The sequence below is a fragment of the Podarcis bocagei genome, assembly GCF_964188305.1.
Source record: "Podarcis bocagei genome assembly, chromosome: 12".
Lineage (NCBI taxonomy): Eukaryota > Metazoa > Chordata > Lepidosauria > Squamata > Lacertidae > Podarcis > Podarcis bocagei.
In genome coordinates, this window is record NC_138137.1 from 61,189,298 (window position 1) to 61,215,319 (window position 26,022).

Genomic DNA, 26,022 nt, shown 5'->3' on the forward strand with positions numbered 1-26,022 from the left:
TACATAGAATGAAAGGGTTTAAGGTCTGTGAGAAAGAGGAGGATTGGTTTGAGAAGATATTGAATTATTTGAGTAGGTTTGAACAATTTGGGGCAATTAAAATGTTTAAAGTTAAATAAACCTTGTGGAAGGAGGAGCGTTAAGGTATATAGAAGAGTACATATGGTTGATTTGAATATGTTATTATTGAATATGTATATTATTGAATATGTATACCCAATGAATCAGCCGCCTGGGGGGTTTCACTGTTTCCGTTTTGGTGGTTGGTAAAAAAACAAAGACAAAACAACCATTCACCCCACAGGCAAAAGCAACCGCAGTTGGCAGGTGCCACCAACCGGGAGCTGCAGACCCCGTTTCCTTGGCCTGTGCAACCTGAAATCAAAACTGTTACTAGCAGATAAGAGATCTGCCCTTCACTGACCAGCTCGGGTTCAAAAGAAAATAAAACACCAGGCAGCTGGGAAACCCCACTCCTCGGCCGGAGTGCCCCACTGGGATTGCAGGGCCAACAATGGAATAAACTTGCAATAAAGGAGATTCCAACTAAACACTGGGAAAAGCTTTCTGGCAGCAAGAGCTTTTCGACCCTGGAAAGTGCTGGACTCTCCTTCCCTGGGTGACCCCCCCCCAGCGATTCTTGAACCAGGATTCCTGTATTGCATGGGGTTGGACTAGATGACCCTGGGGTGCCCTTTCCAGCTCTGTAATTCAGTTTTTAAATTTCAGATCCCCTAGAGTGCCCCTGGATCAAGACTCTCTTGCCCACCCCCCGCAGGGTCCAAAGAGGCCATTTCCCAAGCAGTCACATTCAGCCACTTCCAATTTAGTCATCGTTGGTTTATTTGCTTTCAGCTATCTCAAAAACTGTACCAGGGGAGGGGGGAAGAGGGGAGTTTTTGCTACTTTTTCACTCACTCTACTGCTTGTCCTTCAACCACCACTTTAATCTTCAAACGAACATTTCCTTGAAGTGCCTCAAGCCTAGCATTTCGAGCTATTAAAAAACATCAATGAATTTGATCATGCCGGCATCGCCGGCGTCTCCTATAATTGAAAACTAACCTGGACTTCAAACAAGCCTATCAATTTATCGTCCCGATTCACACACACCCTCCTCTTCCATCCGCCCCCGATAAAACCCCCTGCCAAAGCAAAAGCCCCCCTACCCCGCCCTCTGCGTCCCCCATGGGGCAAGTGCATCGCTGCTCCTGAACTCTCCAAGAGTTTGGGAACCAACCAAGCTGCAATCGCTCCTGCTTGCTACTGCGAGGAAGACGTTAACAGACAGCTGTCAGTCCGCTGGGGCATGGGCTGCAGTTATAGCTTTGTCCTGAAGTCATGGCCCACAGCCAACATTTGCAGACCCATGGCCTGTGCGCCCCACAAAAGAGGAGTTTCCTCTGCTCCGTTCGTCTGCCCATCTCTGGGCGCCAACCCCCGCGAGATCTCTGGGGCCAGGAGGTCTTCCGGTTGCCCGCTTAACCGATAAATTAAATCAGCCCCTTCTCTCCCTCCTCCCAGGTCCCGCTAAGGGTCTGTGAAGCCCGCCTCCTGTTTGAATTTCGCCAGGGTCTCCATGGGCGAGCAGGAGAGCAACAGGGGGTGCACCTGCAGGAAGGGGTTCAGGTTTCCCCCGTCATCTCCATAGCACGGCAGCAGCCGGCTCTCAGCATGCGCCGCCTGGTGCGCCTTGAGCTCCTTGCGCTGCCCGAAGACGGCGCCGCACTCGGTGCAGGGGTAGACCCGCTCGACGGTGTGGGTGAGGTGGTGCGTCCTCAGGTTGCCCTTGTACTTGAAGCTCTTTCCGCACTCGAGGCAGGTGAAGGGCCTCTCGCCGGTGTGGATGCGCCGGTGCTTCATGAGGGTGGTCTTGAGGTTGAAGGTCTTGCCGCACTCGCCGCAGACGAAGGGCCGCTCGCCCGTGTGGATGCGCTGGTGGGTGATGAGGGTGCTCTTGCGGTTGAAGCTCTTGCCGCAGGCCGTGCACTCAAAGGGCTTCTCGCCCGTGTGGATGCGCTGGTGCTTGATCAGCTCCCCATTGTGGCTGAAGCACTTGCCGCACTCGCCGCACGCAAAGGGCCGCTCGCCCGTGTGGATGCGCTGGTGGCGGGTCAGGTCCCCGTTGCGGCTGAAGCTCTTACCGCACTCGGCGCAGCCGAAGGGCCGGTCCCCCACGTGGATCTTCTGGTGCAGGATGAAGGTTTTCTTGGCGCAGAAGCCCTTCCCGCACTCGCCACAGACGAAGGGCCGCTCGCCGCGGTGGATCTTCTGGTGCGTGACAAAGTTGGCCTTGCGGTTGAAGGCCTTGCCGCAGTCGGCGCACGAGTAGGGCTTCTCGCCCGTGTGGATGCGCTGGTGCAGCACGAAGGTCTGCTTGGAGCAGAAGCTCTTACCACACACGGTGCACTCGAAGGGCTTCTCGCCCGTGTGAATGCGCAGGTGGCGCATCAGGTCCCCCTTCTGGCTGAAGCTCTTCCCGCACTCGGAGCACGGAAAGGGCTTCTCCCCCGTGTGCACCCGCAGGTGGGTCACCAGGTTGCCCCGGTGCTGGAACCGCTTGCCACACATGCTGCAGGCGAAGGGGCGGTCGCAGGCCGCGTGGCTCTTGGGGCGGCGCGCTCCCTCGGGGGTGCCGGCAGCGTCCGGCGGGGTCCGAGGACGGGGCTTCTCCCGAGGGCTGCCGGAGCCTCCGGGGGCAGGCGGTTTCTTCTGCTCCGGGTCTGCCTGCTTCGCCCACTGGCTGCCACTGCCCTTGACGCTGCGGACGCTCTGGGAGGAGGCGGCTGCTGCTTCCGCTCTCCTCCGACTCTGCTGGATGTCGCCATCTGGTGGTGAGGAAGGGAAAGGCATCAGAAGACAAGGCAAGAGCTTTGAAATGAAATGAAATTTCTTACGGTCCCAGACCAGCTTCACATACCGTACTAAGCGAACACTAAAACACAATAGAATTAAGTCTGAATTAACAATTGAATATAACAACAAACAATACAAATATGACAGCCATTAGAAATGTGGTTTAGGTCTTAGTCTCTAAAATAATATCTAAAGTTTGCATCTGAGGCCTTAGTCTATCTATGTAATAGCACAGCTTGCTCCCTGAGTTTTATGGCAGCTGTGCAAAATTTGGCCACCCCTAGTGTGATCTCTGGATCTTTATCCTCTAGCAGGGATTTTAAGCGATAAAATGTTTAAAAGGACTTTCCCCCAAAAAGCAGAGTCCTTTTCATTGGGGATAATTCAGTCAGAAATTCCCATATGTCAAAAAAAGGTTATTTCTGTAGGCCACTACTGCAGCCCGAGTTTTGTTGGCCCAAAAATGGAAAACGAGTGAAGTCCCAACTAGAGAAGAATGGCAACTGAAGTTGACAGAATTTGCGCAGCCTGCAGATTTAACATATAGAATAAGATAACAAGAAGAACATGCGTTTAGAGAAGATTATAAAACGTTTATTGAATATATAGGGGGAAAATTGTGTACACTTGAAAACACTGGTGGCATTAAGATAAATTCAACAGTGTAAATAAGTTTTGATAGATGCAATGATGGAATGCTGAATGGTTTAGTTTTTGTAAACTAAGATATGGAAAATGAACCATCTCCTAGCACCAGAACTTGTGGAAATGGCAATGAATGTCGGGAGATTTGGGACGGGAAAAAGAAATTCCTTTGTCATGCAGCACATTGTTCAACTGTGGAACTCATTCCCACTGGATTCTTATTATTTGTTAAATGTGTATACCGCCCTCTACCTGCAGGTCTCAGGACAATGACGCAAAATCACAATATAAAAACACTAGGGCCCTTCAGGATTTAACCTCCTTCTGTCAGGCCTTTAAGACAGAGCTATTCTGCCTGGCCTTTAATCTGAATTCAGCCTGATCTTTTATTTCCCTTCCCTTCCCTCCCCCTCCTCTTTTATGAAGATCACCCGCTCTGAGACCCCACAGCTAATTCTCCCCTCGCTGGCCCAAGTAGGACCAATTCAGCCAGCTAGACTTGGGGGTTATCTAATGCTTATTTCCCCTAAATTGATTTCTGAATTTAGAATTTTATTGTTATTCATGTTTTTATACTGTATTTTATGCTGCTTTTATAATTAAGTGTTTTAAATTTGTTGTTAGCCGCCCTGAGCCCGGTTTTTGAACCGGGAAGGGCGGGGTATAAATAAAAAATGATGATGATGATTATTTATTATTATTAGAAACATAAGAAAAACAATAACAAAGAAGACCTAATAGACACTCCTGCACGTCTCCTTCAGCCAAGATGGGAGAGTCGCAGAACTCACCCCTGAGAAGGGTGCCAGGGGATGCTCCTGTTTCCATCTCTCCCGGGGGGCACCCAAAATCATCTTCTTCCTCCTCCTCCTCCTCCTCTGGCTCCATCTTCACAATAATGTCAGGTCGGATGTCGGCTGTATGGAGGGAGAGAGAGAGGATTCGTCAGGGATTCTTCAGCTGCCATTCCTGCACTGCAGGGGGTTGGGCCAGATGACCCTCAGGGTCCCCTCCCAACTCTCCAACCCTTTGGTTCTGCGAGGCAAGGGGCTGCAGCATCCGGGAGCCCATCTGCTTGGACAGAAGCACCCCCAAATCGGCCGGCCTGCAAGGCTTGGCCATGCGCCTTGACAGCCTTCCTCACGGCCACAGACAGGCTGTGGGGCAGAGACCCAGCTGCCCCAAAGAGGCTTATTATAGCCCACCTCCCACCACGGACACCTCACCCCTCACGCCAAAAGCAGCACAGGCTTCCTGGACTCACAGGAGTCTGTGTCGTCGCCGGATTCCCCACCGCTGTAGTCCCAAGGGTCTTCTGCATACGAGTCGTCCTCTGGCTCCATCTTAATGGCCACCTCTGGCTTGATCCCTGAAAGAGGAGAGAAAATCCAGGCGCCTCATTTACTGCTCTGGCCGGGTGCCCTCTTGGGGGGCACAGACCTCTGCCTCTGACACACAGTTCTGAACAAGGGGGGCTTGCACCCCAAAAGACGCCGGCAAATCCATAGGCAGAAGGGAATCAGGTGTGGAGTGGCGTCTCCTCATTTCATAAAACTTATACGCCTCTTAAGACAAAGAGAAGAGTTTGCTGGTTGAGGCCAATGGCCCATGTAGTCCAGGATCCAACCAGATGCCCCGCAGGGAAACGCTCAAGCAGGATTCACACACAAAACCAACCATCTCCCCTCCTGCGTTTTCCAGAAACGGAAGCGTTTGCTGCCTCCAATGGCAGAGCGTAGCCATTGATAGCCCTCTCCTCCGTTAACGGTAAAAAATACTCTCCAAAGCGGTTTGCAAAAAAAGGCAGAGCAATAACATTACCGAGAAGAAGAATTATCAGCAATTAAAAACTTTCAAACAGTTAAAACAGCAGACTATGAACAGGTTAGAACTCACAGCGTCTTTCTAAACATCTGCTTCTCTAAACAAGAATGCCAAAAAGAGAATGGTGAAAACGCCTGCCTGGTGTTACTAGGCAGGGAATTCCAAAGTGTACAGGTGCTGCCACACAAAAAGGACGAGTTTGTAATGAATGTGGAGCAGGCATTATGTGACATGACAAAGCATTCGCCCCAGGAAAGTGAAATAAAAAAAATTAAGGTCTTATATATATAATAAATGTTCATGGATGTGCCGGGCAAACATGTACATAAATGTATGGGCCACATGTCTGAGGCAGCACAGGAGGGCACCCCTGGAGCCATTTTGGCTCCCAAACTGACCAAATGTTTTTGTTAGGATATAGTTCCGTTCCACCTTAAAAGGAGCAGGCATGACTGGTGTATCACACGCCTGTTTACTTCCAGCTCTCGCTGGGAACTTCCGTTTGTATATCGCTTTTGTATCATGGCTGTTTTCCTCGGCACGGAGGCAAGCACTCATGTTTTTCCTTTGTTCTGAACTACGTTGAATAAAGCTGTAAATATGCTCTCTCTGTGTCTGCATCTTTCGCTGTGGAGACTTACACACTCTGCTGAAAGGGTGTGCATGGGTCTTGGAACGTTTCTGAGGCTCGTGTTGCTAATTGCCTAATGCTGTTCCACGGGAGACCGGTGATCGTCTGGAGACAACTGGGGGCCTGCCTGATGCCTCCGTCTCCCTGGCAGAATCCCAACAAGAGGGTTATGGGCCCAGAATCTCACAGTCTTCAGCAGTCTTACTCTCCCGTAAGCGCCGTGATACAAAAGCAGTATACAAACGGAAGTTCCCAGCGAGAGCTGGAAGTAAACAGGCCTGTGATACACCAGGGTATTCATGACGGACTCTCAGTCCATTAGGTTCACAAAGAGTGTTGAGTACAATCCTAAGTGGGGGGAAAATGTGGGAATTTTCCAGAGTCACTCAGAGGAGGATGAAGATGATGTGGAAGAAGAGGAAGATGATGAGGTAGAAGAGGAAGCTGAGGATGATGATCAGAGTTCGGATTCCAGCTCAGTGGGCAGCGCTGCTGCTGTTGTCAGCGACAGTGATGACACAGCAGACTACAAGAGCGCAAAAGCCTCAATCAGACCATCTGATGCTTCTGACACTGAACTGGAAGAACCACTGTTCACCATTGGTCACTTTTCTCCTAAGAAGGAGGAGCTGAGTGCAAAAGACTTGCGTCTAGTACGCAGATCTGAAAGGGCCACAAAAGGCAAACCTCCAAAGAGATTTGCTGATGGGTTTGCTAAGACAGCAACTGCTGTTCTTAGTAGCTCAGAGAAGGTGTGGGAACCTTCAAGCTTAGGAGTGCAAGGGGGCCAGCGGGCACTGGGGGCCACCGGTAGCCAACTCCAGGGGGCCCCTCAACTTGCTCTGGGTGTCCTGGGGGCTGTGTCATGCACCCCTCCACCTGCTCCCCAGGGAGGAACCCCAGCCCGTCTCACCTGCCGGGGAGTCAGGAAGTGGCTCCCTCCCTGCCTCCGCCGGGTCCTGGGGGCATCCGATGTGCAGCTCCTCCTCTGGCTCCACCTTCACCACCACTTTGCGCCCCGAGGGAACAGCCCAGCCGGCAGCTGCAAGGAGGAAGAATATTATATTAATTTATTTGTGCAGCCGAAGCCGTTACCAAGAAACCCCCCAAGATACACAAGACAAAATAAAATGCATTCCACAGTTATTGAAACCAGGACGTCCGGGGGGGGGGGGGGAGTTTCTTCGCCGGAAGAATTTAACTTATCCCTAAGTTGCCGTTCTAAAGGCAAAACAACCCTCACCTTTTCAGAGATGTGAGGAGCACATCTGTCCCCGAATAAACAGTTAATCATTTCCCTCTCCAACATTTGCCTTTTGCTGCTCTCAGCCCCCTCTGGACTAAGGACATGGGAGCCAGCTTTGGGCCACCCCCACCCCACCCTCTCTGAGCTGCATTGTGCTAGAACCTTTATTGTCAGTTAATTCTTGTTTCCCATGTACAGTGGTACCTCGGGTTAAGTACTTAATTCGTTCCGGAGGTCCGTTCTTAACCTGAAACTGTTCTTAACCTGAAGCACCGCTTTAGCTAATGGGGCCTCCTGCTGCTGCCGCACCACCACCGCACGATTTCTGTTCTCATCCTGAAGCAAAGTTCTTAACCCGAGGTACTATTTCTGGGTTAGTGGAGTCTGTAACCTGAAGCGTATGTAACCCGAGGTACCACTGTATTCATGTACTGAAGGAGCTCGGGATGTTTAACCTGGAAAAGAGGAGACTGAGAGGAGATGTGTTGCTATCTTCAAATATCTCAAGGTCTGTCACAGGGAAGTTTGCTTTCTCCTGCTCTGGAGGGTAGGACTCAAACCCGTAGCTTCAAGTTACAAGAAAGGAGATTCCAACAAAACAACAGAAATAACTTTCCGACAGTTAAGAGATGTTCAGCAGTGGAACAGTCTCCCTTGGGAAGTGGTGAACTCTCCCTCCTTGGAGGTTTTTCAAGAGAGTTTGAATGGCCCTCTGTCTTGGATGCTTTAGCCGAGATTCCTGTATTGCAATGGGCTGGACTAGACCCTTGGAGTCCCTTCTATGACTTCCAAGCCTATATTTATTTATTTTGTGCAATATTGAATTTATTCTGCATTGGCCAAATTGCTGGGGTGGTTTGTTGTTGTTTCTTTGATCATTTTTGGATTTGCCAAAACGTTCCGCATTTTGCATACAGTCATACCTCATGTTACGTTTGCTTCATGTTACGTTCTTTCAGGTTACGTCCCGCGGCAACCCGGAAGTACCGGAAAGGGTTACTTCTGGGTTTCGCTACTCGCGCATGCACACAAGCGATAAATCGCACTTCGCGCATGTGCACAAGTGATAAATCGCACTTTGCGCATGTGCACAAGCACTAAATCGCAACCCGCGCATGTGCAGACGAACTACTGCAGGTTGCGCTCTTTTCATGTTGCAAATGGGCCTCCGGAACAGATCCAGTTCACAACCAGAGGTACCACTGTATTTCTATTTCCAATGCTCTGCGTTTGGAGGTTGGGGCTGTTTGCCATAAGCCGCCTTGGGCAAAAGCTCATGGTGGAAAAGCAACCTACAAGTCAATCAAATAATCTTGGAAACCCGCCCCCCCCCCCCCAGGAGGGTACCAACATCCAGCTAAACAAATCAGACTGAACAGGGATTGTGTTTAGGCTCCGTTCTGCATCTCTGCCACCGGCAAGCTGGGTTCCTGCGACTCACGGAGGGCTCAGGAGGGAGGTCTCCCCGTTACTAACCTGGGCTGGGGGGCTCCAGACTCTTCTCCTCCATCTCCTCTCCTGGGGGGGTGGCCTCCCCTCTCGGTCTGCTCCAACGGCTAATGGGGGCTTCGCATCAACACCACCTGCCCAAGGGAGGGAATTTGATTTGATTTATTATATTTCTATGCTTGCATGTCATTCCAATAAACCCCAAATTCCAAACAATAAATTATTATTATTATTCCAAACAATAAATAACAACATGACAGAACATAAGATGGGCTGCTTCAGAGTAGTGAAAAACTGATTTCTGCAATGTACATGTTACTAGAATGGGGTGCTAAAGATGAAATGGTTAAATCAACCACGATACAATGGCCTAAAGACTCAGGTCATAATTTGGATAGGGCTTCCGGGGAGAAGTTATGGGGAAAGGATATGAAGTTTACTGCTTTTTATACACTTAGAGGAAATTATTTCAAAATGATGTACAGGTGGCATTTAACACCAAATGAACTAGCCAAGATGTAGAAAATGCTGGAAATGTAAGCAGGTAGAGGGGCCATTCTTCCATATGTGGTGGACGTGTAAAGAAGTGAAATGCTTTTGGGAAATGATATTTCTATGTTCCCCAGACAGGCATGTGATAGGAGCTGAAGGTCACAGAGTTTTCCTGCAAGTTTGCTAGAGAAAACTCTGCCGGAAATATGAAGGACGTCTGCAAGTCTGAGTTCCAACGCTCAGAAACAATTTTAAGTTAGACTAAAGTAAGTCTTTGTAACTGAATTACCATTTTAAGCCTGCATGAACACAGCTGCTGTATCTGGTTCTGTATTCTGAGTGAGTGAATCAGTACAGTGGTGCTCCGCAAGACGAATGCCTTGCAAGACGGAAAACTCGCTAGACGAAAGAGTTTTCCGTTTTGGAGGTGCTTCGCAAAACGAATCTCCTATGGGCTTGCTTCGCAAGACGAAAATGTCTTGCGAGTTCCTGCGGATTTTTTCCCCTCCCCCCCCTTTTTCTAAGCCACTAAGCCGCTTATCAGCTGATCCGATAAGCCGCTAAAAGCCACTAAACCGCTAATCCGTCAATGGGCTTGCTTCGCAAGACAAAAAACCGCTAGACGAAGAGAATCACAGAACGGATTCTTTTCGTCTTGCGAGGCACCACTGTATTAGGAACTAGGTGCCAAATGGCTCCTTAAATCAAGGTTGGAGTCACCAAAACGGAATGCCTGGTTAATATTTGGGGGCCAGACAGCTCTGAAGTCTTATTTTTCAAATGATGGACCGACTGTGATTGTCTGCCTTGAAGCATCCTGGATTTCTTAAGCAAAAAAGCTAAAACTAATCTAGCTAAGCTTCCCTTTTTAAGCTGCACGGGGGTACACTCTGATGAACTCACAAACAAGAGCAAGGAAGAATAATATCTAACAAATATACCCTCTCTTAGCCTCCCTATCCACATCCCTCCATAGAGGACCCCTGGGGTCGCTTCCAGCCGTACAATTCTGTGATTCCACAGCGCCCAGGACTCACCGAAGGGGAACGAGAGACATGGAACTCGCAGCCTCAAAGAGCCAACTTGCCTTGCGCACAGCGTCAACGCACCACAACGCTAAGCCCCACACGATGTGGGGGTGCCCGCCCAGCGCTCTCTGGACCACATCACTGGGGCCCTTGTTGCTCCCATCACCACGTTGCCTGCTGTGGCTTCAGTGAACATGCGCAGAGCTTCATCCCTGCAATGAGGAGAAAGAGAAGGAGGAAGGAATTGTACGTCAGGCCTGCTATTGCCTGCAATTTGGGAAATGGGGAAGCAAATTTATTTGTTTGATTTGTACACTACCCTTCATCTGAAGATCCGAGGGCAGTTCACGTCATAAAAATACAAAATAAAAACATTGGACTAGGTGAGGCTTGGACCCCTCCCGACTCTTTAGGACTATGTTAGGTCAGCCACATTATAAGGAAGAGGAGAGTTAGAGAATTAGAGAAAAGTAGCTTTTTTATTATTGTTATTGTAACTGCTTCATTTGCGAAACGATCGCAATCCTTTGTGCTAAGTTTTCGAAATCATAAGACAAGCATTTGCTGAATCAGGCCAGTGAACCCAGCATCCTGTTCTCTCAGTGGCTGACCAGATGCCCAAACAACAACAACAACAACAACAACAACAACAACATATTATTTTTTCCCCAGTCACTCTGAGCGGCTTCCAACAAAGATTAAAAATACATTAAAATGTCACACATTAAAAACTTCCCTGAACAGGGCTGCCTTCAGATGCCTTCTAAAAGTCAGATAGTTCTTTATTTCCTTGACATCTGGTGGGAGGGGGTTCCACAGGGCGGGCGCCACCACCGAGAAGGCCCTCTGCCTGGTTCCCTGTAACTTGGCTTCTCGCAGGGAGGGAACCGCCAGAAGACCCTCGGAGCTGGACCTCAGCGTCCGGGCAGAATGATGGGGGTGGAGACGCTCCTTCAGATATACTGGACCGAGGCCGTTTAGGGCTTGAAAGGTCAGCACCAACACTTAGAATTGTGCTCGGAAACGTACTGGGAGCCAATGTAGGTCTTTCAAGACCGGTGTTATGTGGTCTCTGCGGCCGCTCCCAGTCACCAGTCTAGCTGCCACATTCTGGATTAGTTGTAGTTTCCGGGTCACCTTCAAAGGTAGCCCCACGTAGAGCGCATTGCAGTAGTCCAAGCGAGAGATAACCAGAGCATGCACCACACTGGTTAGAGACAGTCTGTGGGCAGGTAGGGCCTCATCCTGCGTACCAGATGGAGCTGATAAACAGCTGCCCTGGACACAGAATTGACCTGCGCCTCCATGGACAGCTGTGACTCCAAAATGACTCCCAGGCTGCACACCTGGTCCTTCAGGTGCACAGTCACCCCATTCAGGACCAGGGAGTCCTCCAAATGGGAAACCTGCTAGCAGGATCCGACCACAAGAATATTCTTGGCATTCAGAAGCCCTGCTGCCTTGCAGAGCCATGCGCTAGCAAGAGACTCCTCCATGTCAGTCCTTCAAGCCACAAGTGAGAGCCATCTCCCCACAAAATCTCTCTCGCTCCACCTCCGCCTCCATTTATTCCCTGCCTCCAGGCAGCCTCCGCACTTTCGAGAACAGCCCGGCCCTCGCCTCCCTTTCCCAACCCGCCTGCTGTTATGCAGGGAAACCGAGGCAGAGACCCTTTGCCCCAGACGCTGCCCCTCCAGGCCTCTGACCTCCCAAGGCAGCGTGCTGCGGCCCCCACAAAACGGGGGAACTCTGGAGAGGTGTGGGGCGCCCAGGAACGTCCTGGCAAGCGGGCCTGACCTCACCAAACTTCAGCTGGCAGTGGTTATGAATGCTGGATAACCACAGGAGCGGAGAGTTGGATTTGTATTCGGATCCTGCATCCGGCTGGGCGCTGTGAGAAGAGGAGGCTGGGCTCTACGGGTCCCCCTTTGGCCTGATCCTGCTTCAAGGCTCTCCATATGCAAGTTCTCCTGTGGTGGCAGAACCTCCATGCCCAGGGGCAGTCTACCTCTGAATAACCAGCTAATGGGGTACAAGAGGAAAATACTGTTGTGTTTGGGACCTGTTTCTGGGCTTCCCATAATAGGCAGCTGGCTGCCCACTGGCATTTTGACCTCCTGCCCTCTGCTAGTCTTACTCCGTGTAGGTCCATCCCTTTCCATTTCTGCAAATTGAATTCCCCAAGCGAGGCTGGGGCCTTGGCAATTTCACCCTCCAAGTCACTCCTGCTGCACCCCACACATAAAAGGGGGGAGGGAAAGGACCCCATGGACGGCTAAGTCCAGTCGAAGCTGGCGGAGGCTTGCCAGGAGTGCGCGAGTGGCACTCGGCACATGCCCAGCAGCCCTCTCGTCCTCAGGTGCCAAATCACCCCCCCTCCAATGTGCTATATGGGCAGGAAATCTGGTCCTCGGAATCGGGGCCGAGCTGAGTCAGACCAGCCCTGAACCCAGAAGGGGTTTTTTTGGGGGGGAACCTTCTGGAGCGGGCAAGGCGGGCATCGCCCGACGGAGCGGGCGGCGGAGACAGAAGAGGCTGCGCCCCCATGGGCCCGATCCTGCAGGATCGGAGGGGGGCGCAATCCCATGGGCGCCCCTCTTGCAGAGCAGGGCAGCCGGGCCGCCCCCTCGAAGGGCAGCCGCGCTCCTGCGCCCCCTTGGCCCGGAGAGGGGCGCGCGGCTTGCATGCCCCCCTGCTGAGTTCCGCAAGGGGCTTTTATTGCAAAAGGGGGGCAGAAGCATCGCTGGCGGCGGGGGGGGGCTTACCTGGCCTGCAGAGGAGGCGGCGTGGGGGGCGGCCTCCCCGCCAAGGGGGCGCGGGGGGAGGACGGGGAGCAGCTGGCTCTGCCCGGGCCCCTCCGCGCGCGCGCCCGGCACTCCGGCTGGTGCCCCTCGGGCTCTGCCTGCCTTTGTTGTGGGCGGGGAGAAGACTACAACTCCCGGCAGCCCCCGCGCCGGCGAGGGCGGGGGGAGGGGTCTGGAGAGGGCGGGGGGGGAGCGGCGAGAGCAGCACCCGACTCTCCACCCCCAGGTTACCTGGCTGGGGGCGCCCGGGAGAGGCTTCTTCCAAGGGGGCTGGGTGGGGATGGGAGCCCCCCTCCCAAGCAACGCCGCCCTCCTGGCTCCCCCCCGCCTCCTCCTGGCAGGGAATTGGCCCCCATCCAGACGGGGAGGGGGCTCCCCATGGCGCAGTGGGGAGGGATGATGGAGGTGCACCCAATGGATGAACTCTGGGGGGCCGGGAGGGGCCCCTTTCCAGCCTCAGCTGCTTTTGGACAGAGGCGATTGGCCCCATTAAGTCCCTGCCCTGCTCAGTTGCCGGCTGGACCACTGCCATGATCTCTGTGTGGGGCTGCCCTGGAAGCGGAAATTTCTGCTGCTCCAAAGCACAGATTATTCGGTGGGGTTGGTGGTGTAAATCAGGCAACAGCCAGTTTGTTTCGGGGTCCCACTTCAAGCTGCTCAAATCACCCCTTGAAACAGCGAGTGGTTTATGCCCCACATCCCTGAAAAGCTCCTCCTTCCCTAGAGACTCCCTTGGGGGCTGAGGACCGCCACTTATGCACAAACCTAACTGTAGCTGGATGATGATCATGGATCTCCCCCCCCCCCAAAAAAAAAAATATCAAAACCCCAATACCCTTAATGCCCATTACACAAAATCTATGTTGCAACCTCAGTTTGGAATGACAGTTCTGGTTGCCTCACTCCCAAAGGGATACACTAGAGTTGGAAAAGGTTTCAAAAAAGGCAATCGAAAACATCAGTGTCTCCTTGCAGGGTGAAAGCCTTCTCAGTTTTCAGTTTTCTGTTGCAGCAGAGAAGAAAAAAACACCGTGTGGTCTACTCATATGAAAAGCGGTGCAGGGCCGAAATGTTCAAACCAGGCTCGTTTCAGCATTTGGGGAGGTCATGCAACGATGCCGCCCTAAAGACTTAATCAATTTTCCTTGGGTTAGAAAGTATCTCAGAATGTTTGCGGGGGGGGGGTTGAAAATAATAACAACAATAATCACTTCTTCAGACAGTAGCTGAGCTGCTCTCATAGAATCCTAGAGTTGGAAGAGACCCCAAGGGCCATCGAGTCCAACCCCCTGCCAAGCAGGAAACACCATCAGAGCACTCCTGGCATATGGTTGGCAAGCCTCTGCTTAAAGACCTCCAAAGTAGGAGACTCCACCACACTCCTTGGCAGCAAATTCCACTGTCCAACAGCTCTTACTGTCAGGAAGTTCTTCCTAATGTTTAGGTGGAATCTTCTTTCTTGTAGTTTGGATCCATTGCTCCGTGTCCGCTTCTCTGGAGCAGCAGAAAACAACCTTTCTCCCTCCTCTATGTGACATCCTTTTATATATTTGAACATGGCTATCATATCACCCCTTAACCTCCTCTTCTCCAGGCTAAACATGCCCAGCTCCCTTAGCCGTTCCTCATAAGGCATCGTTTCCAGGCCTTTGACCATTTTGGTTGCCCTCCTCTGGACACGTTCCAGTTTGTCAGTGTCCTTCTTGAATTGTGGTGCCCAGAACTGGACACAGTACTCCAGGTGAGGTCTGACCAGAGCAGAATACAGTGGCACTATTACTTCCCTTGATCTAGATGCTATACTCCTATTGATGCAGCCCAGAATTGCATTGGCTTTTTTAGCTGCCGCGTCACACTGTTGGCTCATGTCAAGTTTGTGGTCAACCAAGACTCCTAGATCCTTTTCACATGTACTGCTCTCAAGCCAGGTGTCCCCCATCTTGTATTTGTGCCTCTCATTTTTTTTGCCCAAGTGCAATACTTTACATTTCTCCCTGTTAAAATTCATCTTGTTTGTTTTTGCCCAGTTCTCTAATCTGTCAAGGTCGTTTTGAAGTGTGATCCTGTCCTTAGCTGCACGCGGTCCAGGTCTCAACTCCCTCCATCCAGTAAGATGGCCTCACCTGTCTCCCTATTTTTATAGCACTGGGCCAGGATAGGGGGCCAGGTTTTCCAACACACCTGGGTATTTGATGGGAGGGGCAGGGTCTGTTCCAGGGGTCACCCTCCAAATGGGGCTGGACTACAACCCCCGGACACGGCTGGTGCTGCCGGGACGGAAGTCCAAGAACAGGTTCTCTTCTCCACTGATCTCCTGGAAGAGCTGCAATTCTTTCGATAGCCCTCTTCAAAGATCTGAAGGCATAGGAGCCAAGTCCTAGGGGCCAGGGTCCCTTCGGCCCCCCAATAAAATATTGCAAGTTTGCACCCCTGTCTGAAGGGCTGTCGCCTGGAAGATGGAGCAAGCCTGCTTTCTGCCGCTCCAGAGAGCAGGACCCTTAACCAATGGATCAGCGGTTCTCCACCTGTGGGTCCCCAGTTGTTGGACTACAACTCCCGTCATCCCTAGCTAGCAAGGCTAGGGATGGTGGGAGTTGTAGTCCAACAACATCTGGGGACCCACAGGTTGAGAACCGCTGGATTAAAATCACAAGAAAGGAGATTCAGACTAAACAGCAGGAAGATCTTTCTGCCGGTGGAACGGTCTCCCTCTGAAAATGGCGGACTCTCCTCCACTGGAGCTTTTTAGACAGAGGCTGGATGGCCTTCTGTCAGGGATGCTTTGCTTGAGAGTCCTGGATGACGGGTTGGACTAGATGACCCTGGGTGTCCCGACTCTTAGGTTTCTACAAAATTGGCCCAAGTCTTCCCTTTGGCACTTGGCTCCCGAGCGATCGCAAAATGCACGAGAAACAGTATGTATTTCCTGCAAAAACCTTTGATTCCCGAGTAGGCTAAAGCTATCCAATATTAGAAGCGCTGGCAAAGGCAGCAGTGGGTTCTTTTATTACAGATTTCCTCTGTGATTGATATCACACGTTTTCCCCAAAGGAGCAAAAAGGCACAGAGAGGCCCCTTGGAAGATGTGCAATAACCCTCCACAGCTGCCCAGAACACTCGCCTTGGAAGGATGACGTTGCAATACACCTTGGGGTGCATAAAGAGGAAATGCGATCCCCCCTGGAGGTGTTTGGTGGGCACAAGGCTGCCTGCATCTCTGGACCCCACCTTCCCCCCACCAGGCCCCACCCAGCCCCCCAAGGACCTCAGGTGAACATGCAAGGTGGTGTGATATTGTGCTCCAGAGTGTCGGCCTGGGACCTGGGAGAGAGCAGGGTTCAAATCCGGCCACTTGGCCATGGAGCTCCCTGGGCGTGACCTTGGCAGCCAGTCCCTGCCTTCTCTCATCCTGAGCCACTTCACAGAGGAGAACCCTGAGCTTGGAACGAAGGCGGGAAGCCGAATGCCGCCACATCAGCAAAAATGTTGATTGCACAAAATTGGAAGGCTGGAGAAGTACCAGCTAAAGAACAATGGCAAGAGAAGTTGATGAACTGTGCAGAACTGGCAAAAATGACAGACAGATTAAGAGAAAGAGACAACAGTGAAAAAGAATGGGAACCATATTTGCAGAAACAAAGAAAGTCAATAGACTTGCTGGCAGGATCTAAATAAACATTTACATTATTAGTATTAGAAAATGTTTAGAAGATGGTGAAATATTATGGTGTATTTACTTCTATTTTGTGTTTTTAGGCTGGATGTTATGTTATTAATATTTTTTTCTCTTAGGAGACAGCAAAGTGGGTGAAAAGAAAAACAAACCAGAAGCGGAGGTTGGGGGAAGCCCTGGAAGGGAAGGAGGATTATATAGAAAATGTTAAGAATTGGAGATGTATGTAGTGAATGAAAAAGAAAAATGAACATTTTTTTATATTTTTTTTAAAGAAGAAGGTGGGAGGCTGAGACAACAAACAAAACAAACCAGTCAAGGTGCGTTTTTGAAAAACAGATTTATGACAAGTCCGAGATAATGGAGAGAGAGAGAGAGAAGAGATTCCCCGAGTCTGGCTTGCTCCACCTACAGGCAGAACGGGGGCATTACGCCTCGCCCTCCTCCTTGACCCCGTCCTCCTCTGGCTGCCCGTTGTGGTGGCTCTGGTGCTGAAGGAGCTTCTCCCGCGAGCGGAAGCAGCCGCCGCACTGCTGGCAGGCGAAAGTCTTGCCCCGGAGGTGCATCTTGCTGTGAGCCACAAGGGCGACGTTGGTGGGGAAAGCGCGCCCGCACTCGGAGCAGGCGAAGGGCAGGTCGCCGGTGTGCAGGCGCTGGTGGGTCAGGAGGTTCCCGCGGCGGCTGAAGCTCTTCCCGCAGTCTGGGCAGCGGTGGCCCTCCTCCTGGGCGTGCGCCCGCTGGTGCAGCCGCAGGCCCTCCTTCCAGCTGAAGGTCTCCGGGCACAAGGCGCAAGCGAAGGCTCGGCGCTCCTCGTGGTGCGCTGCCAGGTGCTGCGCGAGCTCCGCCTCCCCGCCCACGGCCTCCCCGCACTCAGGGCAGTCACGGCCCGCCCTCCCAGCATGCTCCACTGCCTCGTGGGCCAGCAGGTGGGCCTTGCGCTGGAAGACCTCGCCACAAGTGCCGCAAGGGTAGAGTTCCTTGGCCGCGTGGCTGGCCCGGTGGCGCAGGAGGTCCCCCTTGAGGCAGAAGCGGAGGCCGCAGGGGGCGCAGGCTAGCTGAGCCTTCACCCGGTGCTTCTTGTGGGTCAGGAGGTTGAGGCGGTAGAGGAAGAGCTTCCCGCAGGAAGAGCAGGCGAAGGGACCCTTCTGCTCCTGGTGGGTGGCCTGGTGGTCCGCCAGGGAGCCCCCGTCCTCAAAGCTCCTCCCGCACTCGCCACAGATCAGCAGCTGGGGCTCCTGCAGCGCGCCCGTCTCCAGAGGCCCCTCTTGGGCGAGGCTCCGGATGTTTGTCAGCTCCACCTGGCACCACGTGGGACACAGCTCTTGGAGGGCAAGGAACTGGGGTCCCGAAAGGGACCAGGGAGGGGAGGCAGGCGGGTTCCAGTCCCCCCTTGGCTCCTCCTTCATCGCCAACTCCGGCCAGCTCATCCTCGACTCTCCTGCGGGAAGAAGAAGAAGGTGCAAAACCCAAGCCTGGGAATGGAGTCGAAGACATAAAACCTACATAAGGAGCACCTGCTGGATCAGGCCGCCACATACCCTCCAAGTGTCCTGGTTCTCCAGGAACACTCCCAGAGTTACAGAAGCTGTCCCAGATTCTGATTTGATCCTAGAATGTCCTGTTTTTCCTTTTTCCACCCGCTCAAAAAGTGGTGTGTGTAGGTGCAAAAATAGAATTCTGTTTATACCAATAATAAAAGCCCTGCACTGAATGAAGGGTGAAGTTGGCATAAGAAACCCTCCCTACAATTTTGAAGGAAAAGGCCACCAAACTAATTTAAATTCTTTCACTGCGTTGCTTCCGCAGCCAGACATTTCGGAGGAAACGCAGGGAGTGTTTATTCCTTCGGAACTGCTCTGTTTACTCAGAAGTAATCCCACTGTTTTTAATGGAGCTGACTCCCAGGTAATGGGGTCAAGACTGGGCATCCTTACACTGCAATCCCATTGAGTTCAGTAAGATTTACTCTCTGGTATGTTCCTGAATATTCCCAGTGTTTCAATGATCCCTTCCCTTGCACATGTTTTTTTTACAACACTCCTGCGAGGGAGGTGAGGTTGTCCTTGGGTGCGTCACCAGATCAAACGCAGGAGAAGGCTTCCTGCCGCAGAACGGAATGTCCCTATTTCCCTGGAGAAAGGTTGGAGGGTGGAACATTGGCCCATTCGGCCCAGCACTCTGGCTGCTTTTCCAACGCAAGGATTTGATTCATTGGAGGGTTTTACAAGAGAGGTTGGTTGCCAAAATGAAGCAAAATGAGCACCTGCGTAGGACATCAAGGGAAAGGGAGGGACCATGGAAAATTTCCCCTGCCAGATTTCTAACATCAATGGTCACAAATTGCTCAGTGGAGCGTTAGCGTTCTCACTTGAAGCCTATTAAAAATCCCAACAGAAGCAACTCTGCCACAGGGCAGGCCGGGTGCCTAGATCTCTACTAAGTATAGAAGCAGGTATGTGACCGAAGATTAGTTTTCGGGATCTGAGCAATTAGAAAAAGGAAGAGTTTTTTTTCCAAATTTAAATAAAGCGGAATCAGGGGTCAGCAACCTTTTTCAGCCATGGGCCGGTCCACCGTCCCTCAGACCTTCTGGGGGGGGCAGACTATATTTTGGAAAAAAAATAATGAAGGAATTCCTATGCACCACAGAGATGCATTTTAAATAAAAGCACACATTCTACTCATGTAAAAACACGATGATTCCCAGACCATCCACAGGCCAGATTGAGAAGGCGATTGGGCCACATCGGCCCTTGGGTCTTACGGTTGCTTACCCCTGGTGGAAGTATAGCAAAACAAACATTGTTTTTCATCCTATTGTAGGTTTTGTTTCATTTTGAAAAATAGAGTTTTATTTTACAGTTTATTATCATTTGTAAGTTGAATGAGATCTGTATGGGGGCTCCCAGGTACGCATTTTGACTCACAGCTGTCCATGGAGGCACAGGTCCATTCTGTGTCCAGGGCAGCTGTCTGCCAGCCTTATCTGGTACGCCGGCTGACACCGTTCCTGCCCGTGGACTGTCTCACCAGAGTGGTGCATGCTCTGGTTATCTCCCGCTTGAACTACTGCAATGTGCTCTATGTGGGGCTACCTTTGAAGGTGACCCAGAAACTGCAACTAATCCAGAATGCAGCAGCTAGACTGGTGACTGGGAGCGGCCACCAAGACCATATAACACCGGTCCTGAAAGACCTACATTGGCTCCCAGTACATTTCCAAGCATAATTCAAAGGGTTGGTGCTGACCTTGAAAGGCCTAAACAGCCTCGGTCCAGTATACCTGAAGGAGCGTCTCCATCCCCATCGTTCTGCCCAGATACTGAGCTCCAGCTCTGAGGAACTTCTGGTGGTTCCCTCCCTGTGAGAAGTGAGCTTACAGGGAACCAGTCAGACCTTCTCTGTAGTGGCGTCCACCATGTGGAACGCCCTCGCATCAGATGTCAAGGAAATAAGCAACTATCTGACTTTTAGAAGATACTGAAGGCAGCCCTGTTTAGGGAAGTCTTTAATGTTTGGTGTTTTATCGTGTGTTTAATATTTTGTTGGGAGCTGCCCAGAGTAGTGGGAGCAACCCAGTCAGATGGGTATAAATAAATTATTATTATTATGCCTCTAAATTCTGAATCTGGCCCTCTTGGTTGGACATCTGTCTCAGGGATTCTTCAGCTGAGATTCCTTCTTTGCAGGTACCCCGGGGGTCCCTTCTAGCAGCACAATTCTAGGATTCTATACTCACCAGAACTGGCACTCCCCTGGGTTTCTCTGCACCCTTGCCCAGGGCGACCCACAATGCCGGGCTCTTCCCCTCGCTCAATCCGGGACAGAAGCTCCGGTCTGGGAGGAACAGCTCCTGTGTGCAGACAGACAGCAAAGAAAGGTCAGCCTTTGATAGCAGCAGGAGAATGGACAAAAGGAAACCCTGCCTTTCCAGGGGTGCAGGAGCTCCTGGCGTGGGCAGGCTTGGGTCTTTCAAATTCCAGGGCCACCCTGTGCGAAGCCAGAATTCGGAGCCCCCTTCCTCTCGCCTTCCATTCTGCTGCACTCACTACATCATAGCTGTGATGCCCTGCAGTGCCCCAGGGGGACAGAACCAGTCGCTCTGCCCTCCGTTCGCCTCTGAGGCAGGGCAGGTTTTCCACCTTAAGTGCATGCACTTAAAGACAGCCTTTGTCAGCCTGGTACTGTCCAGGCACTGTGGACTCCACCTCCCAGTAGCCACCGCCAGGAAGACCTGAGCAGAAGAGTCCTCCTTGGGATTGGCAGTGGAATTCTCTCCTGCGCATACTTTCCCTGCACAGACAGTATCCAGAAAACTGCACCTGTGCACACTCCGGTTTCTCCTTAAATATAGTCGTACCTTGGATCCCGAACACCTTACAACTCGAACGTTTTGGCTCCCAAACGCCGCAAACCCAGAAGTGAGTGTTCCGGTTTGCGCAGGCTCTTTGGAACCCAAACATCCGACGCAGCTTCCAATTGGAGCTTCCTGCAGCCAATCGGAAGCTGCACCTTGGTTTCTGAATGTTTTCGGAATTTGAACAAACTACCGGAACAGATTCCGTCCGACTTCTGAGGTACCACTTTACATCTGTTTTGAACATCAGGCCCCAAAACCTCTTGCGGGAATCTCAGCTCCAATAGCTATAAGGCCGTTGACTTATCTCACTCTTTTCAGATGTTATTTCCTTCAACGCCCAGCTCCTCTGAAGTAAGCCACTGCTATTCCCATTTTGCAGATGGGCAAGTGAGGATGTGGGGTTTGCACTTTGCCCCGTAAGGGACTTCCTCCCATGTTCCTTGTTCATAAGGCAGCCAGTGTGGAGCAGTGGTTAGAGCATTAGACTGGGGCCCTGGAGACAGAGACCAGGCTTCAAATTCCCACTCAGCCATGAAGCTCAATGTGACCTTGGGCCAGTTACTCTCTCTCAACCTCACACTGGAGCACATTTATACAAAATATAGCAAGGTTAAAAATAAACATATATCTATTTGGATAATAATATCTATATATTAGATTAAACTCTATGGAATTGTAACTGTGAATCTTATAGTGATGTAGTATCCCTGTCTCCTTTTTATGTTCTCATGTTTATTTTTATTCTGTGTTGTTTAAGTGTTGTTAAAAATAACAATAAAATGTATGTAATTAGCAAATAAAAACAGAGTATGGCCCCTTTGTTTTTGTTTTGTTTTTTAAACGTACAGCACCTGGAGCTCCTTGAAGAAAAAGTTGGGGTACAAATGCAACAGCTTGAAATAAATAGATTCGTCACGCTGGTAATAGGCCGAGATCACAAATCACCCCGACCAGGGAAATATTCCAGAAGAGGAGAGGCCCCAACTGGGATGCAGTAAATTGCAAAATCCATGACTGCTGCTTTTTAAACACACATCTCCACATTTCCATCCCTGGGAAAAGGGGCGGAGTCTCCCTTGCAGGAGGCTTTTGAGCAAAGCTTCGATTGTCTCTTCTCAGGCAGGCCTCAGCAGTGCGTCTTACGCATCAATGGGCATTACTCTGAGCATTAACATTTTCCATGTCTGCATTCATATCCCATGGTCCACCCCACCCCCACCCCCACTGTTAATCCCTAGGTTAAAAGGTTGTGTCTGGCTCCAACATCACCCAGGGAGAGCTTCATGGCCCGGTGGGGATTCGAATCCAGGCCCTCGTCCGACACTCTAAGCACTGCTCCACGCTGGCTTCCTAGAGCGCCTGCTATGGGGCAGCTTTAAATTTAGGTAAATAAATACAGTTGTACCTTGGATCCCGAACGCCTTGCGACTCGAACGTTTTGGCTCCCAAACATCACAAACCCAGAAGTGAGTGTTCAGGTTTGCGAAGGCTCTTTGGAACCCGAACATCCGACGCAGCTTCCTCCTGCAGCCAATCGGAGGCGGCGCTTTGGTTTCCAAACATTTTGGAAGTCAAACAGACTTCTGGAATGGATTCCGTTAGGCTTCCAAGGTACGACTGTATGGGGAAAGCAAAATGTCTCTTAGAGAAGGATCGGAAATAATTTCCTCGAAGCGTGAATTTGTTTTACGCTCAGTGTTTTAATGGGTTGTAAAACCGCTTTGAGGTTGTTTTTCTTTCAAATATAAAGCGGTATAAAAATTAAATGAATAATAATAATAATAATAATAATAATAATAATAATAATAATAATAATAATAATAATAGATTTCTCCAAGTCTCTTTTCTGATGAGAGCAGCTTTTGCATCTCATCTGGAAACCAAAGACCCAGAGTCTGGAGGAAGAATGGGGAGGCACACAATGCCCGATGCTTGAAGTTTCCACAGTCTGTTGATTTGGGGAGCCATATCATCAGCTGGTGTTGGTCCACTGTGCTTCATTAAGTCCAGGGCAACACAGCCGTCTACTGCGAGATTTTGGAGCACTTCATGCTTCCTTCCGCAGATGAGTTTTATGGGGATGCTGACTTCATTTTCCAGCAGGACTCTGGCAGCTGCCCACACTGCCCAAAGTACCAAAACCTGGTTCAATGCCCATGGGATTACTGTGCTTGATTGGCCAGCAAACTCGCCTGACCTGAACCCCATAGAGAATCTATGGGGCATTGCCAAGAGAAAGATGAGAGACATGAGACCAAGCAATGCAGAAGAGCTGAAGGCTGCTATTGAAGCATCCTGGTCTTCCATAACACCTCAGCAGTGCCACAGGCTGATAGCAGCCATGTCATGCCGCACTGAGGCAGTAATTGATGCAAAAGGGGCCCAAACCAAGTACTGAGTACATATGCATCCTTCTACTTCTCAGAGGTCCAATATTGCTCTATTTGCAACCCTTGTTTTGCTGATTTAATTTAATATTCTAATTTTCTGAGATTGTTAATTTGGGGTTTTCATCAGCAGTACACCATGATCATCACAATTATAACAAATAAAGGCTTGGCATATCTCGCTTTACATTTCATGAGTCTATCTCATATATTAGCTTCATCTTTTAAGTTGAATTACGGAAATAAATGAAATTTTCCATGATATCCTAATTTTCCGAGTTTCACCTGTATCTGAGTTTCTAACGCTGGCCGTGGGGCCCTGAAGATGCTTTGCCCCCAAGATGCTCACCCAGTGAAGCCACCAGCTCAAAGTTGCCCTGCATGACATCATAGTAGAGGTCCCTCTGCCAGTCCGTCAGCAGGGGCCACTCCTCTGGGGAGAAATAGACGGCCACGTCCTCAAAGGTCACTGGAAGCTGAGAGAAAGAAAGAAAAGGGGGACCTGACTCCTTAGAGAAATCTCTTCCCATCGCGTGACACGAGGGGGGTTCACGGACCCCCTGGAACTGTGGAACCTCTTGGCACAGCCCCTGTAGATCAAAGAACTGTACAGTTGGAAGGGCCCCTGAGGGTCATCCAGACCAACCCGCTGCAAGGCAGGAATCTCAACAAGCAGGCAGGGATGGCCCCCCAACCTCTGCTTAAAAGCCCCCAAGGAAGGGGAGTCCGCCACCTCCAAGGGAGCCCCTTCTGGTCTGGCCTTCAAAAGGTTTAGTCAGAATCTCCTCCCGTGTAACTGGATTCTGGACTCTGCCTTGTTTTCCGTGCTGGGCTTCGGCCCCAGAGCAAGGGAAGCAACAGTGAACAAGAGGGGCCAGTGATAAATGAAATGGTCTCCTGAGCATGGGCAGAGCGCCTTTCCCCATAGATCAGGAGCCCAGAGCTCAGACAGGCCTCAATCTCAGTAACTCCCTTGGCAAAGAAATCCATCTGTCCTGGAGTGGGGCTTACCTGGTCACCCCCCAATATTTTAATCCATTTGGCACCCCTGCTGCCCCCCAACAGAAGGTCGCCCGCTCTCCACCGGAGGAGACGCTGGAGCGCCACGGCCCATCTGGATCAAGGCCCTCGGGCCCCGCGGCAGAGGAGGGGGTCCCCCTTCCCTTCCCCCCGCGGGCGCCCCCTCGGCTCCCGCATCCCCGAGGGCGCCCGGACGCCGCCGCGGCGCGCAGCCTCCCGGGGCTCGGAGGCTCTCCAGCAGCGGCAACGCCTCCCGGGCCGGGCGCGGTCCCTGGACGCCGCGGGCGCCTCCCCTCGAGGGCTGCCGGTACCTGGCGCCCCGCCGGCGCCGCCATCCCCGGCCAGGCTGGGCGGCCGCAGCCGCGTAGCCTCCGCTTCCGCCGGTCGGAGTGCAAAGGGCGCTCGGGGAGGCGCTGCGAGCCGGCGCCGCCTTTTTATCCCGCCCCGTCGAGCCGGGGCCTGGCGGAGACTCCGAGCTCCGCGCCGGGCGCCCCTCCGCGCCCTCCCCTACCTGCCGGGCTGCTGGGAGAGGCGGCGACGGGACGGCGCCCCGCGCCCCCCAAAGCGCCTTCCTTCCCGTCCCCGCCGTCCAGGCTCCCGGGGCGCACGGCGGGCTGGAAGGCAGCCTCCCTCTCCCGGAGCCGGAGCCTCGCCTCGCCGCCTCTCCAAATCGAGAACAAAGCCCGGGGGACAGGAGAGAGGGGGGCGCGGGACCCCCGACAGGACAATGGGGGGCCGGGGAGGGGAGGGGGCTTCCAAAGGATTAGGCAAATCCGTGGAGAGGGCTCCCCGCGGGGATCAGAGGCCGGGATGCCTCTCAGCACAGCTACGTTTTTAATTTAAAAACAAACACTTTTCAGGTTGATACATTTCCTTAATTTTACAGTCATTGTAACATTTCAAAACTTGACTTCCCCCTTTCTGCGGTTCCTTAAAGTTATTATATATAATATAACTAAGGAACCGCAGAAATAGGAGGAAGTTCTGAAATGTTAGGAAAATTAAGGAAATGTTTATATATAATAACTTTAAGGAACCGCAGAAACGTTATTAAAATTAAGGAAATGTATAAATTAAGGGGGAAAATAGTAAAATTAAGGAAATGTATCTCTCTCTACTGCATATCCAAATTCATTTAATTTGCTCACTTGTTTATCTACTTTAAATATAACTGCAGGTTAATACAATAATCCTGCTAATGTTTTTATCTGTTTGCAATTTATCTGTAAATATTTATTAAACCATTTCCATTCCTTTATAAAAAGTTCATCTCTATTTTTTCTTCGTAGAGTAAGTTTTGCCATTTCTGTATATTCCTTAAGTTTCCTTAAGTCCCTTTGCTGGGACTTCTGCTTCTTTCCATTTTGGGGCGAGCAACATTCTTGCTTCTGTAGTAGCAGACATAAATAAATTTCTATATGATTTAGGTAGCTCTGACCCCATAATTCCCAAAAGAATACAGCTCCATTAGTCCGAAATTTCGGATTCCCCCAACCCGATGCCAAAGTTTAGTGGCCTGTAATTCAAATTCCATGTTTCCTGCTGTCCCCTAAACTGAGCAGATGATACAGGTAAATGCCAAAATAATCCACTGATTGACTCCAAAC

The 26,022-nt window shown here is 51.2% G+C and overlaps 2 protein-coding genes across 9 annotated transcripts; both read right to left on the bottom strand.

Moving 5' to 3' along the window:
* Positions 1 to 825: 825 nt before the first annotated feature.
* LOC308569597 (uncharacterized protein) lies at positions 826 to 13,082 on the bottom strand. 2 transcript variants are annotated; one of them, XM_081163717.1, is made up of 7 exons: positions 12,937 to 13,082; positions 10,231 to 10,383; positions 8,679 to 8,785; positions 6,870 to 6,998; positions 4,766 to 4,870; positions 4,293 to 4,418; positions 826 to 2,828 (listed from the first exon to the last, which is right to left on the bottom strand). In XM_081163717.1, the coding sequence occupies exons 3-7, from the start codon at positions 8,710 to 8,712 to the stop codon at positions 1,531 to 1,533; spliced, it is 1,692 nt and encodes a 563-aa protein (XP_081019843.1). In that variant the 5' UTR covers positions 8,713 to 8,785; positions 10,231 to 10,383; positions 12,937 to 13,082; the 3' UTR covers positions 826 to 1,530. The 2 variants fall into 2 exon arrangements, with proteins under 2 accessions (XP_081019843.1, XP_081019842.1); XM_081163716.1 differs by having other exon boundaries at positions 10,181 to 10,383.
* A 3,887-nt stretch (positions 13,083 to 16,969) lies between these two features.
* Positions 16,970 to 24,844, bottom strand: LOC308570348 (zinc finger protein 671-like). 7 transcript variants are annotated; one of them, XM_081165071.1, is made up of 4 exons: positions 24,727 to 24,844; positions 23,745 to 23,871; positions 20,388 to 20,501; positions 16,970 to 18,086 (listed from the first exon to the last, which is right to left on the bottom strand). In XM_081165071.1, exons 1-4 carry the CDS (start codon positions 24,748 to 24,750, stop codon positions 17,077 to 17,079), a joined length of 1,275 nt encoding a protein of 424 aa, XP_081021197.1. In that variant the 5' UTR covers positions 24,751 to 24,844; the 3' UTR covers positions 16,970 to 17,076. The 7 variants fall into 7 exon arrangements, with proteins under 7 accessions (XP_081021197.1, XP_081021199.1, XP_081021198.1 ...); XM_081165073.1 differs by lacking the exon at positions 24,727 to 24,844 and adding an exon at positions 24,407 to 24,568; XM_081165072.1 differs by lacking the exon at positions 24,727 to 24,844 and adding an exon at positions 22,414 to 22,625.
* Between the last annotated feature and the right edge of the window lie 1,178 nt (positions 24,845 to 26,022).